The following is a 22233-nucleotide window of genomic DNA, read 5'->3' as shown; positions in this document are numbered from 1 at the left end:
GAAGGGCACCCTCGAGAAGCGGAATCCAAGTTTCGGTTCTGCGGGCCGTCGGGAAGACCTGGTTTGCAGAGCATGCAGCTCCCGGGCCAGCTAACCACCGAGCTGACGCAGAGGATGGAAGTCCGTTTCATTATTCCCCCCTGACCTTGAGTTCCCAGGGAGAGGACAAGCCTCCCGGAGGCCACGCCCACCACCCGCGGAAACACAGCCCACCCCCAGCTAAGGGGGAAGACCAGGCTCCTCCGGCTCTGGGGGAGCTCTCTGCTGGGCGCACCGGGTGAAAGGAAACAGCCCATGAAACACTGGGGCCCGCCCTCTGCCGTCTCTGACCCCTGAGACCCGCTGCTAGCCACCTCACTTTTACAATGGGGGGGGGCAAGTTTACTGCATGACTGTGTTAGAGAGGCGTGTGCCCCCCAGGCTTGCAAAGGTAAAGGCCAGCTCTTACCGCCTGTGGGGGTCCACAGGGACATTCTGCAGAGCCCCCCTTGGCAACAACACCGGCAGCAGACTACGCCTTCGTGGCTTGATTTAACAGAAAAATCAAGAATGAGAAAAGCCACACAGAAACATGTGACTGGTTATGAAAAATGGGAAAATATTCACAAAACACACTCTAGGGCCACGGCAAGGGAGAAGCATCTATGCACAGGTGTGACAGGCCTTTGTCATCATCCTCTCTTTCCCTGGGCAGCCCCAGGTGGGCATCCCCAGGTGGGCATCCCCAGGTGGGCACCCCCGCCCCACCGCAGGCTGGAAGCTGAGGGTCAAGAACGTAAGTGCCTTGCTGGAGACCACGGGGCCGGCAGAGGATTCCAGGACTCCTGCAGGGAGGACACGTGGGTTTAGTTGAAGGAGTAAGAGTACACCGGGGATACGATGCGGACGTGGGGAAGTCAGACGTGGTCTCTGGCTGATGCAGGCGCTTCGGAAGGCTCTGCAGTGTTTACAGGGTTAAAAAAAAAGGTCCCCCGTTAACTAAGTCAGGAAATGCCGGGGACGGGGACGCCCCAGCGTCTTTTCTGCCGGGCTTCTCAGTCTTTTACCGGTAACGGGGGTACGGGTGGCCGGGAGAATGCGCGAGGCATTCTCCTTTTCAGATCTCTTCTGCTCCTTAGGCTGTACTTTGGGGAAAGCCGGGGGAAAACTCCCAAGTCCCTAAAGCCAAATTCAGGAAGAGGAAAAAAGGAGTCTCAGCTGTTGGGGACACAGTTGAGGGACTCCCTGGGTTTACCCCCCAAAGCGAGCTGACTCAGTGGACTGGCTGGTGATGCAGAGGGGGCGTGACTCGGGTCCCTGCTGAAGCGAAGCGGGGCCGGACAGAACGCGACACCCCGTGACTGCCGACAGGCCTGGGCCTGCCTTGTGGTTTGGGAGACTTAGGGATAAACAAGGCCTTGAACACAGTCTTCACGCACACTTCCAGTGCATTCCTGTCTCCGGGGGCCTAGCGAGCAACCTGGGGTCCCTGGGCCCCGGTTCTGCCCTTCCCTCCACTTCCGAATGCACAGCACCCTCAACTGGACGACAGGCAGGAAGGATCTGCATTTTGGAGTGGGGGGACCTCAGACAGCACCTGCCCAGCGCATTTGCAGAGCACCTGGGCGAGGCCACAGCTGGGGGTTCACTAGGAGCTTCTCTCCCCACCCTCGGAACCACCTCCTCAGGGTCTTTGTCCGTCCATGGTTCCTCCCAGCCTGGAGCACAGCTTTGCACACAGTGTGCGCTCAATACTCGGCATCGCCGCTGAGTTCACGAAGAATGGGACACGCAGCGGGTTGCAGACCCCCCACTGGACGTGTTTATCGGTGTCGTCACATGCTCCTGTGACTGTGAAGCTCCCTGCTGCCCAGGTGGGGTGGGGCGGGGCAGGGGGATGAGGGCCTCGGCTCTCCAAAGCAGGGGACAAACTCAGCAAGAAGGAAACGGGTCGTCTGGCTCATTTATAACACCGCTTCCTTGCAGGCGAACAGACGGGGTGGGGGAGGACAGGAAATGGAAGGGTTCCAACAGTTTCTAAATGGATGGACTTCAGGGCCAAGGCCATTTTTTCACGGAAGAGGTAGTTAATAGCTCCCATCATACCGTCAAGCTGTTCAGACCCCCCCTTCAAAAAAATCACTAAGTTTTAAAAAACAGCATAGCTAGTTTTTGAAGAGGCCACATTCACAAACAAAACAAAAAAGAAAAAAAAAATATGGATTCTGTATCATTCTCTACCTCCAGCAAAATTTTTGAATAGTTTTTTTTCTGAGCACATGCCACCCAATATTTTCTGTGACATTAAAGACATTCACTCAAATACCAACAGATTCAACTTTATAGCACCATTCCAAAATACTAAACTTTCTTTGCACCTTTATTTGTATCTTTTTTTGTACACATATCAAGATGGGCATCCTGTAAATTTCTGGAAAACCTCATAGGAAAAAAAAACCAACTACTTTTTAGGACAAAGCAATAACTCAGTTTGTAGGCAGGACGATCTCAGGTGGGCTGTGAGTTCTTCATGGGCTTCTGTCGTCTCGAGTCTGGGGCGAGGGTGGAGAAAGGATACTCAAGTCTTCCCGGATCATTCTAGAGACCACGGTGCACGTCAGCACGTGCACGCCACGCTCCACGGCGGGGCTCCGGGGTGCTGACGCCAACTCAGCCACGACGACGGTCCTCGGTAACGACTTTACTCTTCTCATGGACAACCAACCGGGCTAGTAGGTAACTTCAAACCTTTTTTATTCATACTCCGTAAGAGAGGAATTCTAACCATACTGAATTCCCTCCTACAAATCTCCTTATTTGAAGCTTGGAGCTCTAAAATCTGTTCCCAGCAAGCAGATGTATTTCAAGTAGAATTATAAATGGGTTTTTAATTCAACATGTATTTGGCTGCATTGTTATGTAAGAAGACTAAGTGATGTGGGAGTTGATGGATGAGACTGCGTGCAGAAAAAATGTTTTTTTTTTCTCTTTTTTTTCTTGTGACACTCGAGAGTCCCGCTTCCCACTCTGATTGTGACTGCGTGCTCTGGTCTAACTCGTCCGTGTGTGACCGTGAGTGATGCGCCCCGGGGAACAGGCCTGGCGGAGGGCTTGGAGGTGTGAGCATGCGGTGGCCGGGCGGGTGCGTGAAGAGGTAGAACCAGGAGGGTGCCCACTAACAGCTTAGTTCTGCAGCAGTTTTAAAGAGAGCGAAGGTGACGCAGTAACAGTCAATCCCAGGAAGAAAAAGTCGAAATGAGAAATGACTAGTATTAAAAAGCTATTGTGCACCAGGTAGGAAGGAATATGAGAATATTAATATGCCCTGAAATAGAAATAATCACTTTGCACTATGTACACGACATACAATATAACATACTCTTTTTAACATTGCACAGTATAAATATTATACACGGTGGAGTCGACTAAATGCAAAATGACTCTGAGGCACACAGAGGAAACATGGAATAGACTGAACTCTGGTTCAAATTAAGACGGGATCAATAAAAGGCAGAGTCTCACACTGTCAGGCCAGTGAGCTCGTGAGGTCTCGCCCTGTGGGCTGGCAGCCAACCTCCCACAGACCCTGAAAATCCTCATACCTCGGTGTCGTTATAGAGTTGATTGCTTCGAACAGAGGCTAAGTAGCTGACTAGTTTGAGGTCAGACTGTTGCTCCCCACTCCACAGCAGGTGACCCCTGAAGGCCCCTCCCGACCTCACGGTTTGGTGACCAGGGGCTGTGATAGTCCACGGCTGTATTTCCACACACCTTGTAAGCAAGCTGGCACTATGGACCCACTTTAAGGAAACTAAAACAGTATTCAAGAACACCCATCACAGTGCTTAACAAGATTTAATGTACATTTATTCTTAACATGTGGAACATATAAAGATTTTATACTGAATAAATGATATTCATTAAGCCAGAGGAAAAGGAGGAATTTACATCAAGATTTTTTTTTCTCTCTCTCTCTTTTTTTAAACTACATTATCTTGAAATACAAATGTGGATTCTCGTCACTGAAAAATCTTTGAAGTTGTGTTTCTTCCTTGTAGTTGTATGTTTTTCTTTTTTTTTGTCTGTACTGGTGACCATTTTCTGAATCAATCCGTATGCAACCATTTTCACACCTTGATTCATGAAGCAAATTGTGATCGGCTGCTCTCCCGGAATAGAGCATGACTTTATACATACAGAAACTTGTACATTACCCTCTTTTTTTTTTTGTTTTTGTTTTTTGTATTTTTTTCCTTTTTTTGGAGATATGGCCCTAATGAAAAAATATATAAAATAAAAATAAAAAATTATTTAAAATCTACCATCACTTCGTAGTTACCACATCATGAAAAAGAAACTAAAAACTTTGTACTAAAAAAAAAAAAAAAGAAAAAAGAAAAGAAAAAAAATGAGGGTATGTTTAATGTACAACTTCTATATACATCACAGCCCAGAGGCAGTAAAAAAAAAATATTTAAAAAACGATGAAAGGAATCGTGAAGAACTGTCACGTGGAGGGCCCATGGCAGACAGCAGACGTGACGGGAGTGGTGAGGAAGCAAGGTCGTTGATCGCTGTCAGGTACGTACTTTCAATCTTAACTTAAAAAGTAAAAACCACGTTATTTTTGCTCCTAGCCTAATGTAACCATTTTCCTGTGGAGAAACCAGTATCGTTTCATGGTTGGACTACCGACTGACACACCTCCTTGGGCCCCTATACCTACACATCTCTAGAAGTTTCTATTGCACAGAGCTTTGGGCGATGGGACACGGTTTTTGTTTCGGTGTCTGAAGTGTGACGCGCCTGGGATATCGGCCACTTTTCACCTTTCTGCCTTGGTGTGGTGAAACTTTCCCATCTTAGCATCTTTGCCACCACTTTTTTTCTTTGAAGTCAATTTACTTCCCCCAAAATGCAATAATACAACATGGAAAAAGAACAATAAAAAGAAAAGCTGTGAAAAATAAAAAGTGACCTTTGAATGCACTAGACAGTAACTTTGGTTAAAAAAAAAACAATTAAAAAAAAAACCCCAAACAGATGTACTTATACACACAGACAGCAAATATTAATTTCATAACTGTTCGAATTAATGATTTCTTTAATTCCCAATTGGTAAATAGTGAACGGGGCAGAGGAGCAAAGATTCTCTTTTCCTTCTTCCTGCGCTGGAGAAACGAGAACAGAACACAGCCAGTCCCACGGGAGCTTCTAGCCTTCACTCACACATGCGGCTTCTCACGGGTGTCATAACTGCCCGATCTGAAACAGTACGTCGCAGATGACGGACGCCACCAGCGAGTTCAGGACGGCGGATATCGAGATGTCCAGCAGCCGGCCCTCGTGCAGGAGGAACTCCGAGCGGTTCTCGTCCACCCTGGCCATGGCCAGCAGCGCCTTGGCCGCCCTGCACATCATGTCCACGCTGGGCGGCTCTAGCGGCGGGGGCTGCATGTGCATGAGGTTGTGCTGGCTCTGCTGGTACTGGGCCATCGTGACCCCGTCCTCCAGGAAGCTTATCAAGTTTCCAATGCTCCCCTTTTGCACAGCTATTGCCCGCGCTGCCAGCGTGTCTCCTTGGGCCAGGTTCGACAAGAGCGCCATGGACATCTCTCGACAGACTGGGTTTTTGCGGTCCCCAACGTACCTAACTAGCGTCGCATAGAATTTCTCCTGCCGACTAAACGGGGGCGTGGCCAAGATCAGGTCCACATTGTTGTCCTGGATACTGAGTTTACAGAGGGTCTCCAGCACAAGCCTCTGAGGCGACAGGACGGAGTTGGGTCCCACCGTGGGGAAGGGGTCTTGTGCCTCCGCGGACGGGCACACCATCCAGTGCAGCAAGCCATCCAAGATCGGCAAGCAGATGCTTTCCGTGTAGGCAGACAAGTCCAGCTGCCCGGAGATGTTGGCCAGCGTGACCAGCGTGTTGTCCCGCAAGACCTCGAGGCAGTCCCACCACCACTCGTCCTTGCTGCAGGCCAGCCCCTTGTCCTCGTCTTCCTCCTTCTCGTAGGTCTGCGGCGCCCGCTTCCTCTCCGGGTGCTCGTGGTGGAGGAGGATCAGCTTCCCGAGGATCAGCACCAAGCCCGGGTGCTTGGACATCTCGGCGTCGTTGCCGGGCACGAAGGACAGGCTGCGGACGATGTTCGACACGCAGATGCAGCGCTTGGCCAGGGAGTCCTGCCAGTGCGCGATGGTGCAGAGCGGGGTCTCGTCGCGGCTCCGCGGCTCGTCCTCCAGCAGCTTGATGTTCCGGTGGCTCTTGGCCTGGTGGATGCCGAAGGGGAACTTGCTGCTGCTCTCCGCCTGTGCCCCGGGGTTGGCGTCCTCGGGCAGGGCCCCCGGCCGTGCGGACAGCACGTCGTCGATGGTGGCGATGATGCTTCTCTCCTGCTGCTCGTCCCCGTCCCCTCTCCCCTCCGGCTCCTTCTTCCGGCCCGTGGAGGTGGAGCTCGGAGCGGGAGGCGGGCGCCTGCGTGGAGGGATCTCCATCTTGCTCTCGAAGTGGGTCTGGATGTGCTCGGTGGTGTCGCCGCCCCCGAGCTGCCAGTGCAGGAGGCCGCTGGTGAACTCCTGCACCCGGCCCAGCCGGTCGGACCGGTCGACCACGAACAGGTTGTTCTTCTTGACGATCTTGATCGGCAGCTTGTCGAACTTGCTGGCCTGCCTGGGCTTCTCCTTGGGATCCACAGTGGCGTCGGGAGGCGTTGGGGCCGGGCCGCTCTTCTCCTCCGTCTCTGCCTTTCCACTGTCTTCCTCCTCCTCCTCCTCTTCCTCCTCCTCGTCGCCCTCGTCCCCCGAACATTCAGCATCTTCCTCCTCCTTCCCAGAATCGTCGCCCGAGGCCTGGCCATCCTCTCTCTTTGCCGCGCTCTGCAGGGCCTTTTGGCTGGGGTCTCCCACTTCGTACTCCATGAGGATTCCAAAAATGTCGATCAGGCATTTCCTGAAGTACTCCACCAACAGTTCGAGAAATCCGGACAGCTGGAGAGGAGAAAGAGAACAGAACAGGCACAATATGTCACACCATCAGGAAGGACCGAGGGGGTCAAAGTCCTGAGCACGGGCGGGGCGTTCCGTGGCCGAGAAAGAGAAACCACTCACCAGTTCGAACACGCATCCTGACGTTCTCATCACCGACTAAACTAGCATCTATTTACCGTCCGTCTTACCTCCTGCCCCTTCCTTCGGCTACTCTGTCAACACGGAGCTCGCCGGCAAGTTCCGTGTGTCTAGGGTGATCACGGAGGGAGGGGGGTGTTTCGCTGCTCTTCGCCTTTTTCTGATTTAGACACAATGCACTTGCGAGTCTGTTCTCTCCTGTTCTCTCCCCGAAACTTCGCTTGCCTGCATTTTCACAGTTATTGCTGTTAAACTATACAGCTATTTTTGTCTCAGGTGCCACAGGTCACTCTAATTTGTGACCTCCGTGTTATGTTTGGGAGAAGATCATTTCGGCAACGTAGCATGCATAGACAGGGAGAATTAAAAGCAGGTCAGTGGGGTCCCTGATGAGTGGGTTAGAATGTCCCACAGCATGCAATGGGACACTTCAGCCGTTCCCCACTCTCACTGAGACAGACAACAGCCACAACAAGGACCAGTTTCCTCCAAGCACGTGTTCGCGCCCAGAAAACCAACAGATGTGGCATCCCTGCCCTCTGCCCACACCGGCCTGTGTGGGGGCGGCACCGGCCAGTCCGTAAAAGGACCCTTCAGTGATGGTGTCTGGAAAGCCTGCTGCCAGCGCCCTGGGTTTGGGGCGATCACCAGGGAAGGGAACCCTGAGAGGCGACCAGAAAGGGCCCGAGTTCTCAGGGTGCACAGGCACTGCTTTCTAACTGGAGGCCTGGGGGTGTCCCCTGCTCCCACACACTGGACTTGACTTTCTTCCAGGGCCAGGGAGAAAGGGAAGTGGACACGGCAGGCCTGCTATGAAAATGGGATCAACAGCAGTTCACCTAAGATGAGGACAAAGTTAATTATTCACTTTGTGAATGCTTGTTTTCCGTTGAAATGAACTTCGTGTGATGTTTATGCCCGTATCACTATACTTCCTATCAACGGAAAAGCTGCCTCCAGGGCCCTAATGAGGACTTATGTGAGGGAGGAAAGAGAAAGTGGAAGGTTCTGGTCCTATTTCCATGGAAGGAACTAGATGTTTGGGCCTTTTTCCACCCAAAGCAGACTTGTTCACACACAGTAGGGAAAAGCACCTTTTCTTGTTTTTGTGTCTAAAGATTTCTTTAGAGTCTGTAGCTAGCTTCCTAATCTGCAGCTCCCTCTCTCCTGGCCGTCATGCTGGGAGCTACTCGAAGCCCGGCAACGAGCAGAGGAGGGCTGTGGGCTCACTCGAAGCGGCAGGCGTTTACACGGCTGCTGCAAGGGACCCGGAGAGACACAGAGACAGAGGGGACGCACGGAGAAACGGGCCTGGCCACGAGTGCACGGCGCTCGACCCTCGAACACTGTGAGTTGACCCTCGAACAGCGTGGATTTGAGCCTCGAGAGTCGGCTCACTCGCAGAATTCTTTTCAACAGGTTCCCGTGCCATTTTGGATTTGTGGATGCGGAGGGTGACTGTATGTATTGATTTACACTATTTTCCACGGACGACTGGGGCAGCCGTGGATTTCGATATTCACGGGGGGTCCTGGACCAGTCCCCGTGGGAATGCAGGAATAACGTGTTTGTCTGGGGAGGCGGAGTCCATGTGAACTTTTGACTGTGTGGGGGCCACCCTTTGCCCCCACGCTCTTCAAGGGACAACTGCACATTATGTATCTTAAAATAAGGTTTCTCTTTAATTCTACACGTTTAAAAATTAAAATAGAGGTGTGAGTCCCCTCGGGAAGAAGAGTGACACTCCACTGCAACCTGCTGCGTCTCTAACTCGGACTACAGATACAACTTTGTGTGACACCTGAGTTACTTCCCATTGGGCTGCCAATCCTCATGCTCAACAGCCACTGGACTTGACCACGGTCACCTAGTCCACACACACACACACACACAAAGGTCACCGTGTCCTTATGAGACACAGGCATGCACAAATCTCTAGAAAGATGGGAGTGATCTGGTGCCCAGACGAAGCTCTCGGCGGCCTCGCCCTGACCGGAGCTGGGGACTGGCAGAGGGGGAGGTGAGTGCCGGCACCGGGTAAGGCTGTGAGCACTGCCTACGGTCCTTCGTCTCGGCGGGTCCTCAGCTGGACCGGCGCTGGCTTACCTGGGAGAGGTTGAACGTAGCGACCGTGCTGTCATCGTACAGGAGGATATTGATAGTGTCCAGAGCCCACGTGCTCTCGGCCAGAAGACCTGACTTCAGGGACATCATCACACGCCACGCCTCCGGAGTGACTGCAGACGGGGAGAGAACGAGCGTGAGCTCGGAGCGCGGAAGAGCCGGGGGAGCAGAGGAGTAGGGGAGAAGCAGCGGAGTGCGGAGCGAGGTACTGATTTTAAGTGACTGTCGTGAGGGCTCGTTAAGCACGACCGTTTGCAGATCTTAAGTGGGGGGACAGCTGGACTGAGGGGCGTCGGTGTTTAAGATCCCTCCGCTTTGCGGGTGAAACACGGGCCAAAGGTGCTCCGGGCAGCGGCGGTCCAGCACGTGGCCGGCCGCTCCTCTGCGCCCTGGCGGAGCCTGCTGCGTCCGAGGGCCTGCACTGGGAGCGGCCCGCACTGGGGGCGGCCCGCACTGGGGGCGGCCCGAACCGCGCTATTTGTCTCCCTCCGCCGGCTCCACGGACCACTGTCTCCCTCCAGGTGGCGTCGTCCGCAGGCCGGCACAAGTAACACACAATGAACCCCCCAACGGCACCTCTCAGACATGAAGTCGTGGTTTCCCCATGCCCTCCGCTTCTATTCCCGAACTCGGACCTCCGAGCGTGCTGCTGGCAAGCACCAGCACCTGCACGGCTCCGAGTTCTCAAGAGCCCGGCACGAGCCAGGGCGGGAGACGGAGGGCGGGACTCTCGTCTCCCCCAATCCCGTTACCGAAGGAGACAGAGCGGCCAGATACAGCGCGTGCAGGGTCTGCCGCCAGCCCGGCCCGGAGAAGAGGCCCGCCACGGGTCTTGGGCCCGGCGGGAGCCCTCTGTGGGAAGCGTGGGAGTGCGTGGCGTGAGGACACGGGCACGTCAGAGCTTGCCACGGCCGCAGCCGACACCAGATGCCAACAGCACCCTCAGGTGCACCTTTCTTTTAATTTCATCTGCTTTTTCAGGTTTTCTAAGATAGGCACATAATGCTTTCATAAAAGAAAAGGCAAACTTCCTTTTTCAAGTAAGGAACATAAATTTCCCTAGGCTACAAATACTTAGTACACAGCATAATGTGCACTAAGAAACTTTATAAAAATTTAAACCTGTGAGCACACACACAAACATACAAAAACATGTGCATATTTTTACATATATTTCCATACATAAATGGTGCTGGTGCGTGTATCTCTTGCTTGCTTCCAGGACCCCTCTCTCAATGAAACTCCTCACTTTCTCCCCTCTCTCTATAACTCTTTAATGTCCGATGATCGAACACGTCTTTAATATCTTTGTAATCACAGCAAAGGATTTCACGTCAAGCGATTCTGAGATTTTTTAAAATAACTTTTTCATATCGTCAAGACCTTTAATTCCCTTCGCTGTACTGGAAGCACTTCAAAACTAACGTGGGGAAGCTGTGTGCTCCCAGGGAGTCCAGAGGCCTGATCAGCGTTCGGGACGTCCCCAGCAGGACGAACAAGCGCCGTCAGAGCCCAGCTGCAGTGGCTCCCGGCCCGTGCCTGCCGGTGCTGCCCGGGCCCCGCCGCCGCCACATGGACACACACCGCATCCACCTCCACCTCCACATGCATGTGGTCAGGGGCTCCCTCCCAGGGAAACTCACTGTCCGCCTGGACGCCGCCACCCAAGCGGCCGGCGGGTGGCCCTCTCTCGGGCCGTCCAGCGTTTCACCAGCCCCACAGCTGCCCTGCTAATGAGCATGTGTGGCAGAGATCAGGTGCTTGGTTAAGGCCAAATCTTCAAGCCCAAAGCCTAGTCCACAGTCACTGAGGCTTCCCCGGTTTCCCACCTGGAGCTACCGGTCTTACACAGTAACACGCCCGCGTGAACACACCGCTTGAATTCACGCTCTTTCCCGGTGCTTCTTAATTCAGATCAGTGAGTTACTACCCGCCCTGGCTGCTCCTTACAGAAACACGACAGCCTGTTCCCTAAGAATTCCCTGCCTCGGAGGGGAACAGGCAGCCCGGTGCGGTGCAGCGACAACGCGAGGCCACACCCAGGCTGCGCTGCAGCAACCAAGCCCGGCACGCTTACCGATGTCCTTTGAGGTAATCTTTCGCCTTTGTTTCAGGACTGGCTGCGAGGCCTCCACGGAGCCGGGAGGGAAGGTGATCTCCCTCCGGATGGGGGGGGGCTGGGGGGGCGGCCCGGCGACCTGGGACGTGGGCACGGCGGGCATGACCTTCTGCATCTTCATGGAGGGCAGGAAGGGGGACTTGCTGGGCGACATGCGGCTCTCGAGCGAGCGCGGGAAGGACGCGGGGCTGGGCGCTCTGGAGATGTGGTTTGGCAGCGACGGCGGCGTCTGGTAGGACGACGGCGGCGGGCGCGTGACGGGCTGCATGGAGGCGGAGGAGGGCAGGTAAGGCTGACGCTGGCTGACGTGGGAAGGCCACGGGCTCTCGTGATTGATCCGCTGATCAGGCACCATCATGTCGTCCGCGCGGTTCATGCTGGGGTACGGCGGCGCCTGCGCGGGGCCGCCGGGGCCCTGCCGGTTCTGGTAGGGGTAAGGCATGTCGTTCCGCGCCGCCCACAGGCTCTGCTGGGGCCCCTCGCCGGAGGCCGAGGGCATGGGGCCGCCCATCATCTGTGGGGGCATGGCGTGCGGCTGCATCTGGCCCGGGCCCTGCATCCTCTCCCGGTTGTACGGGTACGGGTACTGGCCCTGCAGGGGCCTGCGGTCCGGGCCCGAGTAGGAGCCACCGTACTGGTTGTACATCTCCTGCTGCTGGCTGCCGTACTGCATGTTGTACACGTCCCCCTCGTGGCGTTTGGCTGGAGGCCCGTACATGCCGTCCATATGGCGTTTGTAGTTCTGAAATTCACAGAGAGACAAGTCACACCGACGTGCTCTTACGGGGAGAATCACGCAGGTGGACTGCGCAGAGCAGGTATCACCTGGAGGGTGTTCACGCCGCAGTGACTACGGGAAGCCCTCGCAACAACCAAGGACCGGCAGTTTGTGTATCCTGTCTCCCTGTTACACTGTACCACGCCACCGTACTGTTAGAGGGCTTCCCAAGTCTATTTCCAAGTGCGTGGGAAGTAAGAGCCTCCTGTCCTGGCATTTCCAGGACTGCAGTACCGGGGGATGGCTTTGGTGACTACCACACAGGTGGGGGGAACAGGGGCTTGGAGTGACCCTAAGGTGACCCCAGTGGGTCTAAGGATAAATCTCACCGGGACAGAAGGAGCGTTCTCAGGGCCGACTTGAGAGGCTCCTGGGTCACACAGACCCCTCAGGCCATGCTTTTACAGAACGAGCGCTCCCCACCCCCAACCTCCCCCCCGCCCAGAGGAGCAGACTCCTCAGACAGGACCTGCCTGTGCTGCCCTGACGCCTGACCTCCACGGCCCCGGCTCCAGCTCCCAGCTTGTCCAGGCCAGACCCCCCTCCCCCGACGAGAGCCCCGCTGGCCCCGGCCTCTGAGGCCAGGCTTGGGCGCAGCCACTGTCACTAAGCCCTCCTCTTGGGGACGCCAGGGGCACCCGCACCTGACCAGGGTGTTAACATCCCGATGGGAGGACGACGCTGACGTGTGTGATTAGTGTTCTTTCACTTTCCCTGAACACTGCCGAAGGCCCGTCGGTTTACCGATACAATGCGACGTATGTGCACATGACAGTGAAAGTAAATGCGTGTTCAAACTCCCCTCTGTTTCACCAGAGACCTTAGATCTCAAGGCTGTTGGGAAACAGCCTGACTACGACAGTGCACACAACGGACATGTTTAGAATGCACGTAAGCTGGGCTCGCTATTGTTTACAAGGCCGAACGTCCTCGACTTCTTTCATGTTGTGTGTGTCTGTCTGTTTCAGAGACCACAGATCAGGAGCTATTTTTAATCTGCTGACTGCAGAATCCTAAGACTACTTTCTAGCACCAGTCAACACCTCGTGGTTGTTCGATCCACTCGAGCCAGTTGTGTCACGCCCGCCAGAGCTCTCCAGCGGTGACCCAGGCCCGAGCTCTGAACTGAAAGCACGGAGGTGCCCGCCCACTCGCCAACTCACCGGCTGCTGCGCATACAGGCCCGGCTGGTGTCCTCCGTACGGCGGCTGTCCTGAGGGGGGGCCTTGGCCCGGGTACTGCTGCCCGTAGGGCTCATGCCTGGAATGAGGCATTCAGAGAAAACTTCAGGCCGAGAGAGAAAGGAACAGTCCATTTCCTGAAACTCCACGCTCCTCCACGGCTTCTCTGCCCTTTACTCACACACCTGCCTTCCGACAGAGGCAGTCTGAGCAGCCGCAGACGGGAACTTTTGGCAAGAGGGACGGGAACGCCCACTGTGGGACGGCTGCCAGTCTCCTGGTCAGAGGCAGGAGGAGTCTGAGCTGGCGGGGCGGCACCCTCTGGCTTCGAGCAGAGGCCCCGCCCGCCCGCTCCCGAGAGCGGGAGCATCCTGTGGGACTGGGGTGTGGGTGTCGATGGAAGCAGGAGACAACCCAGCCTGAGAGTCCGAGCAGTATTTCTGGGGGCACCATGACACAGACACGTACGAACGGAAAATAGTTCTACCTCTCACTTCCCCATTATGAGTAAGAAACGTTAGATTTTTCTAAAGGTACACTTCAAAATTAATCCAAGTGATACTGAGTTAGCTAATAATTATATGGATGTTAGCACTCAAAATTTCAGAGCCCTATAGCACTAAAAGGCTTATAGAGAAAGGAATAATTGGAATGGTTTAAATGTGTTTCTATTAAATCATTCCCATTTTAAGATTCATTTTTTTCAGCCACTTTACTGAGACATTATAAATATCATAAAAATAGCATGTCCCCAAAACCCAATAGATTTGAAATTTAAAACAAACTGGTGTAGTTGCTATATATCTTGTAAAAAAGAGAATACTTAGACTGAATATATTCCTAAACTGCTCAAAGAATGATAAAATAAACGAACTTTTAGAATGTCACACGCAAACCAGATCCAGGGGCAGTTTTGTTTTTGCCAGCGGCATTGGCATCTGGAAGGAAGCCCGTAGTCGGGAGGCAAAATGTAACTGACACGGGTCCCCTTTAACCCGAACGGGTAACACTTGTCAGAGGAGAAAACTCGGCAAGAAGGCACACCCCTCTCGCTAACGCAGCACAGCCAACACGACTTCCCAACCCAGGCTGTGCAGCACTCCGGAGAGCGTTCTAGAAGCAACAGGAAAGTGTGCATATTTGCCTTGAGTCCTCTAAGACTGGGCGTCTCTGGACAACTGTTTTCTGATCTCGTCAGCCGAAACACACACACACACACACACACACACACACGCAGCAGCTTTCGTTGGACCCTCAGAAACACACCAAATCCAAGCCAAGTCCTCGACTGAATACACCAAACACTTCAATGGTGAACTGATTTGATGCGGATGTTGTAAACACACATTCGCTGTCCTTCCCCGGGGCGAGAACTGTTGGTCTAGGTGTGTAAGTCGCCACGTGATGCCTATGTCACCTCAAGAACCACCAGGCTCAAACCTTCGCCCTCTGTGTTAAGCCGGGGACACCTCTTCCCTTCTTAACGGTCCCCAGCACGTGGGCCGATGAGTGGGGGGCCGGCGAGTGGGGCACCGGTCTGGTGCCCCGGACGCTGAAGGAAGGAAAGCCCCCCATCCAGAGGCATGCCCACGTGGCTACGGCTACAAAAGGAGCTTCTGATGGTGCCTCCACTTTTTCCCTTTAGAAAACACCATTATTACATTAAAGCCTCGTCTCCGAGCACTGCTCTCAGGGAGGCGACAAATGTGAACGTGCCGACCGAGACCGAGAGGAGGGCCGGCCTGCAGTAAGAACGGCGCCAGGTGCAGGCCCGGGGCCTCCCTGGCGGCGGCAGCCTGCCCTGACCTGAGCACCACTGTCTCAGGGAGCAGCTCCCTGCCCCTCGCAGAGACGCAGCCCTGGCTCCCTTCTCAGTACAGACTATTACTATTACTATTACCCAGATAGCACTGGGTCGGTGCTGCCACGTAACCTGCCGTTTTCCTGCCATCCTGCACGGAAGCTGGGGTGAGGCCAGTGCCACAGCTTTTCTGGGAGACGTCTGTTAAGGAGCACAGTGCGCCCCCAGCCCCCGCGTCCATCGGGAGGAGTGGGGACCTCTGAAGACAAGGTCTTGCTGCAAGGGCTTCCCGAGAACTCACGCGCCCGAGTCTGCCGGCAGCCCCTGCGGCCACCGCTGCACAGCCCTGCCCTGAGGAGGAGGACCTGCGGGGGAGGGGGGCAGGCTGAGCCGATGCCCATGAGGTCCCTCCAGGTCACCAGAAGAGCCACACGTGGGAGCGGGAGGTGCCAGTCTCAGCGTGGTCACAGAGAGCACCTGAGTGCTGGCAGGGCCGCTGTGACACGGGACAGTTGCAGCCTCAAGTTCTCAGGGAGAAAACGTGCCACGGCACCCGGCTCCAGCCTTCCTCCAGCCCACTCCTCCGGGCATTTGCCTCACACACACAGCTGCACTCGGCTGCCCGGGGACAGGGCCCTTCTCCCGGTCCTGGGACAGCCTTCCGGTGAAGGCAGCCACCGGACGGACACCCACAGTCCTTATGAACGCAGGCAGGAAGCAGACGCTGTGTGTTTCCGTCGGCCCCGGGCTCGGGAAAGTCTGCGGGGAGGGAGCACAGTCCCCAGCAGACGGCTGCACCTTCGCCCCGGGAGACACTCACCTCCGGTCGTAGGTGGTTCCGTAGGGAAACTGCTGCCGCTGCCCCATGCCCAGGCCGGACATGGCTCCGGAGGGGCTCTGGGTGTACATGTCCTGCATGCTGCTCGTGGGCATCGGCCCTTGCGTCATGAAGGGCTCACTGCCTCCAGGCACTGTGGGGTTGTGAACGACAGACCGCGGTAAGCATTTGCAAAAGCCAAGGCCCCTTTCCAGTCAAGTCATCCTTAATCCGGCAGCTACAGCTTATCCGTAGCACCGGCACGGCCCGACCCTGGATGTGGGCAGAATCCCTCAATGGGACGGGATGCGGTCACCTCCCATGGCAAAAGGGACTTCACAGATGTCACCGAAGGCACTCATCGGCTGACTGTGAACTAACCAAGACAGACTGTCCGAGAGTTCCTCGTAAACCCACATCTGAGGGCCAGAGCGGAGCCAGTCAGAGAGGCCCTCCCTCCGACCTCCAAGAAGCACCTGCCTTGCAGTGGTGGTGGTGGTGGTGGTGGGGGGGTCAGCTGCAAAGACCGCCCCCCAGGTGACAGTCAACAAGACGCCTCGTTCCACAGCTGCGGGAACCACGCCCTGCCCACAGCCTGAGTGGGCCGAGCAGCCCCAGCCCCAGAGGAGGTCTCCCCATCGCTGACGCCTGACCTCTGCCTGGCGCGGGAGCCCCTGAGCTGGGAACCCGCAGAACCGGGACATCACACCGGTGCTGTTTTCGGCTGCTGCGCTTGTGGTCATGTGTCATGCAGTAACGCTGGAAACGAACGCAGGCCAGGTCCTCGGGAAGTTAGTACGCTTCCGAGGTTACTTCCTCGCCCACTATATGAAGCCGGTGACACATCAAATGGAGTCCGGTGAGGAGCAGATGAAATACACTTCCAAGGTAGTTCCCTTCCGGGGGGGGGCGGAAGCGAACACCTGGACACGCACCCCCACCCACGGACGCGCCCCCAGATCGGGACGAAGGACATCACGAGGGGGTTAAGAACTCCTCAAGAATGGATGAGGGACACTTTTTTCATCAGGGGGCAGAGTGGCAATTAGGTCAAATAGGCAAATTAGCATCAGCTCAGAGCCTGAAGGAAATTGGGTCAAGCCCAGAAACTGGTCTGTACGCAAATTAAACATTTTCATGCAAGTCTCAGTTGATACGTAGTACCACTGCTTCTTCACCCTATGAAGGTTGTGACTTTCATCTTACAAGAGGCAGAAACTGGTGAAGATTTTGTGAGCGGATGAACCTGCGAGGCTGGCAGGGAGTGCAGGTAAGGAAGCCTCATACTGGTGGAAGGTGTGTGTTCGCTTCGCTTTCCTATCATCTTTATTTATTTGAGAGAGGACGAGAGAGGGAGAAAGACGGGGGGAGAAACATCGATATGAGAGATAAACATTGATCGGTTGCTTCTCGTACGTGCCCCATCTGGGACTGAACCCACAGCTCAGGCGTGGGCCCTGACCCGGAATCAGACTGGCGACCTTATGCTTCATGGTACGACACCCACCCAACCTAGTCAAGGCTCACATACTTATCTTATTTCGTCTCCATCAAGCCTCAGCAGAATGAGTTTATGTTATTTTCCATTTTGTAGATGTAAAAACAGAGATAGACAAAAATTAAGGGGAATAATTAAAGTTAAATAGCTTAATTTCCCAATACTCAAAGGGTTCTTAAAAATCAGTAAGAAAAAAGATAATCAAATTAAAAATGGGCAAACACAAAAGTGGATTGTCACAGGACAAGAAAAATACATAGCCAAGCCCTGGCTGGTGTGGCTCAGTGGATTGAGTGCCAGCCTGTGAACCAAAGGGTCACCGGTTCGATTCCCAGTCAGGGCATATGCCTGGGTTGCAGGCCAGGTCCCCAGTGGGGGGCACTTGACAGGCAACCATACACTGATGTTTCTCTCCCTCCCTTCCCCTCTCTCTAAAAATAAATAAAATCTTTAAAAATAAAAAGAAAATTAGCCAATAAATATCTGAAAAGATGCATGGCCTCACTAATGATTAAAGAAATCCATGTTAAAACAGTTATGAAGTGTTTCCCCTCCTTATCTGACTGGCAAATATTCAGGTGACTGGTAATAATCGTGTTTAGTGTGAGAGTGGGGTCCACGCACTCACACTCTCATCCGGAGAGTGACAACAGGTTGGCACAGCCTCTGCCAACGCCTGCCAGGGCAGGCTGCGCCTCAGGGCCTCCCTGCGGGAGCACACTCCCAGGAGTCACAGCCGGTGAAGTCCCCTCCCACCTCGAGACTGGGCTTGGACCAATGGGCCACTGGCACACGTGAATCGGCTTATGGCGCTTGTCCTCCTAGAGCGCCCCTTTCTGAGACCCACCCAGTGTCACCTGCTGCCTGGGAAACTCCCGGGGAAGGCCCCGAGGCACCAGCCGTGTTCCCAGTGCAGCGTCTGGAGGGCACCGGCCATTCAAGTGACACCCCAGCTCCAGCAAGGCTCCTCATCGAGCTTCCAGAGGGGACAGCTCCTCAGGGTCTCAGCTGACGCCACATGGAGCAAAGAAGCACCCCGCCCACTGCAGAACTATCTAAAAAACAGCCCCCCTGCCCCCTGCATAGCAGGCGGACATGCGGGGCCAAGGCTACAAGGGCCCTGGAGTCTCAGACTAGGCTCCTTTATCCACTGTCCCTCCCCTCTGTGGGGCACTGAGGACAAAGAACAGGGTGTCTACTGATAGTGGTCAATAAGTTAAAAAAACCAGAGCGCCACCAAGTTCACTGACAGAACACGGCGGGCTGAGGAATGGAGACCTGGACAGCACCGGGGACAGGGCTGCAGGAGAACCCGCCCCCCGGGGTTTTCTGTTCACCTGGTTCACCTTGGCACCCAACAGACCAGTGTTATAAAGCTGCAAGCGAGCTGAAGGACGTGGGAAATGTGAGACGGGACTTCCTTCCTGGGCGGCTGTATCCCTTACATGGTCGGTAAGAACAAGTTACGCAGCTGCCTGCGGCCTGGCGCGGCAGCCCACAACCACCCCCGTCCTCCGCGGCACGGACACTCGCCGGCCCGCGGAAACCAGGGAGACGCGGCTCTCGCCGACGCAGCGCATGGGCAGGAGACTGGAACGGTTGACAGCAACTTCAGAAGCCAGATTTCCAACACCGCTAATTATTTTTCCGTGTTATTATGATGATCATCATATTTTTCAGAGTCTAAAAATGTAACACAGCCCCCAACGGCACTAACAAAATGTTCTTTCTAACGTTTCATCTCACTAAGAAAAATAGCCGCCTCCAACACTCGCAAAAGCTTTTGAATTTCCGTGTTTGTGGATTTGCTGCACGTTCTGCACAATCTTTACTTGGAATAGCAGCTCCAAGCAGCTCGGAAGCTTGGAAGGAAAAAGTGCAGATTATCTTGCTCTATGTAACAGATAAATCTGCAGTGTTACACTATATAATATATGAGTGTATTTTGTGGTTTGATTTACTTTTTGTGGCTGCCTCCCTAGGTCAGGTTTGCACGACCCTTCCCGGCGCCCAGCCCCAAGCCCAGCCCACGTGGGTGACTGCCACTGAGCAGCCGCTTGGTGGCGTTCGGAGCTCCTCTCCTCGGTGTGCCTTCGGGTGCGTTCCCTCGGGGAGGGTGCCCCGGGGACCACCAGCCTGGGAGAGGTCTCCCTGCACTCACCTTTTCTCATGCCCCCGAAGGGGTCCTTGTTGGGTTCATAGGGCACCCTGCCCATCACGTCGGGCATGCTCAGGCCCTGCTGGTACGGGGCGCTCGGGGTCATGGAGTTCCGTTTGGGGAACGAGGAGTCACTCGCGTCCGAGAAGGGGTCGTGCACGCTGACTGTACTGCTTCTGGGGTGGCGAGAGAGGGGAAGGCTTAGTGACACAGTGAGACCTGTTACCTCCAGACCCTTACTCAGAAAACAAGCGCACCTTGAAATCTGCAAATGTAAAAACTATCCAAAATAAGTGACGTGGATAAAACTAGTAGTGTTCCACATGTAAAAACTCCCTAGAGAGTACTGTTTCTTTTCTCTCTGAGGTCTGCTCCAGGAAATCACGACAGGCCAGTCTGACTCTGTACGGCTCACCCGGTTCTTTCACCGTACCTGCCGCCTTGCATCGGGGTCATCTGTCCGTGAGGGGTGGAGGCTGGAGTCGGCGGCTTCAGGTCACCCGGAACCTCCGCCATCGAATTACTGCCAGTCGACTGGGGGGTCTGGGGACCTTGCAAGGATCCGGAGTTAGCTGACAGTAGTACGTACAAAGAGAAAATGGGGAAAGAAAACCAGGTTATCAAAGTAAGGTTATCCTTGCTAGTATTAAAACAAAACAAAACAAAAACAAAAAAACCCCAAATAATGAAGAAAACAACAAAACACTACCTTATTAGAAATAGTAACAATATCCATTGCTGGCAATGATGTAATAAAACTAGCTGCTCTTCCATTTTTCATAGAGGTATAATGGACATATAACATTATAATAGTCTTAGGTGTACAATATAATAATTTGATATTTGTATCTATTGAAAAATGATCACCATGGTAAATCTAGTTAACATCCTTCACCAGGTGTAGTTACGATTCTTTTTCTCGTGATGACAACTACTCTTACACTGTAGTGAAAATCAGGAGAAGCTGTTTCAGTAAACTCTCTGGAAATATACTTCACCTGTGAGCCATAAAACATAGTTATTCTTTTTGACCGGGTAATGACTTTCCTGGGTATTTATCCCAAGAAAATAATCTAGTATAAAGAAGGTTTAAGGCAGAAAAATGTTTATTTTAGTGTTGTTTGTAATGCAGATAATTTACATGTCTGAGAATAAGAAAAATGGGATGAATATTTTGGTGTATCAATCTGATGGACCATTGTTGATGATTTAAAAAAAAATTAGAAAAGTCAGTTCTGGTCTCAGGCAATGAAAAATGTTTCGGTGGAAAAGGATGACACAAAGTAACAACGGGCCTCATCTCGTAGCTCAGGACTTCCTCGGCCCCCGGTGCCTGTGCTCCGTGCGCCTCCGTGCGCCAGCGGTGACGCTGGAGCTGGGAACCAGACTGGCTGCTGCAGCACAGCCCTGGCTTGGAACCCTTGAAAGTTACTATCCGAGTTTTTTGAGAGTTGGCTCTAATTATAACCACATTCTAATAACAGAGCTCAGAACCGAGCCATCTTTCCAAACTTTAAGAGGGATTCTTGAAAAATGAACCTCACCTGAGAGGGAAAACAGTGTTTGAAGGGCTCCCGGCTTTATCCCGGAGCCCGAGCCCTTAGTGGGGTAGGTGTTCCGACAGGTACGGGTTTCACTTGCTAACTGCTTACTGAAGGAGTGACGGGCTCACTCTACAGCAGGCTCTCTCCGCGCCTGGATTTCCACCGTGTGCCAAGCCGACAAGGACGGCATAGTTACTGGCTGCCCGTCAATGGCAGCACCATACATGCCACCATCTACTGGCCCTCTGCGGTGCCGGCCCCAGGCCCACGGCAGCGACCACCGTGCACACTTTCCTGTAGAGGAGCCTGAGTTAAACCGACCACTGGGGAGGTATCACAGAGTCGTGGAGACGAGTCGGGGACGGCACCAGGCCACCCCTCCTCCTACTCAGACCACGCCGCTCCCTCGAGGCCAGGGCTGCCCGGGGCCAGCCTGGTCGGGCCCCACACGGAGGAGCGGCCGGCAGGCTGTGTGTCCTATGCAGCGGCTCCCCTGGGTGCCCGGGGCTACTTTACAAACCAAATTCTGGCGAAACCCTAGCAGTGCATATTGAAAAATCTAACAGGAGGAAGAAGTGGAGTCTTTCATAAATACGCAAGGGTAGTCCTACAGATGGGAGTGGCCCAGAGCTGGCAGGAGACAGGGCTAGCATCTCACATCCAGGGGCAGACGGCACGGCGGCCTGCTTGCCTCCTGGAAAAGTGGTTCACAAGGCTGGGATTTCAGAATGAACCTTATTTACAAGGATTCACATTTACAGCTCATAAAAAAAAAAAGAGGAGGAAAAATTCTTCCCTCTTGCCAGAGTTTCTTCCTTCCCTTTCAGGGGGGAAAAAAAAAATGAATGCAACCTCCTGAAGCTCCATTAATAGCGGAGGCTGGCACACAGTCTAGGATGTCCCTACCTTCTGCCAGAAGCTACAAATGTATACTTGAAAGTAAACAATGGAAAGGTTACTGAAGGTTAAGTACATTCACACACTTCAGACTGTACAGCCAGACTCCTGGCTGGGAAGATAATTTACGCAGCATGAACCTGGTGCCCTACTTCTGGCTGGGGTTGCGGGAAGGAGGGTGGGGGGGGGGGGAGGAAGAAGAGCTGATC

The 22233-nt window shown here is 53.9% G+C and overlaps 1 protein-coding gene across 1 annotated transcript in view; it reads right to left on the bottom strand.

Moving 5' to 3' along the window:
* Positions 1-2370: 2370 nt before the first annotated feature.
* Positions 2371-22233, bottom strand: part of ARID1B (AT-rich interaction domain 1B) — a 395196-nt gene continuing 375333 nt past the window's right edge. The window contains 7 exon segments of the mRNA XM_028508460.2: positions 2371-6969; positions 9214-9344; positions 11309-12092; positions 13292-13388; positions 15931-16081; positions 19587-19759; positions 20017-20155. Of these exon segments, the coding sequence (XP_028364261.2) occupies positions 5230-6969; positions 9214-9344; positions 11309-12092; positions 13292-13388; positions 15931-16081; positions 19587-19759; positions 20017-20155 (3215 nt within the window). The 3' untranslated portion in view covers positions 2371-5229.

The sequence above is a fragment of the Phyllostomus discolor genome, chromosome 4 (assembly GCF_004126475.2).
Source record: "Phyllostomus discolor isolate MPI-MPIP mPhyDis1 chromosome 4, mPhyDis1.pri.v3, whole genome shotgun sequence".
Taxonomy (NCBI): Eukaryota; Metazoa; Chordata; class Mammalia; order Chiroptera; family Phyllostomidae; genus Phyllostomus; species Phyllostomus discolor.
Note: the sequence above shows the minus strand (reverse complement) of the source record. Positions and strands in the feature narration are given on the sequence as shown.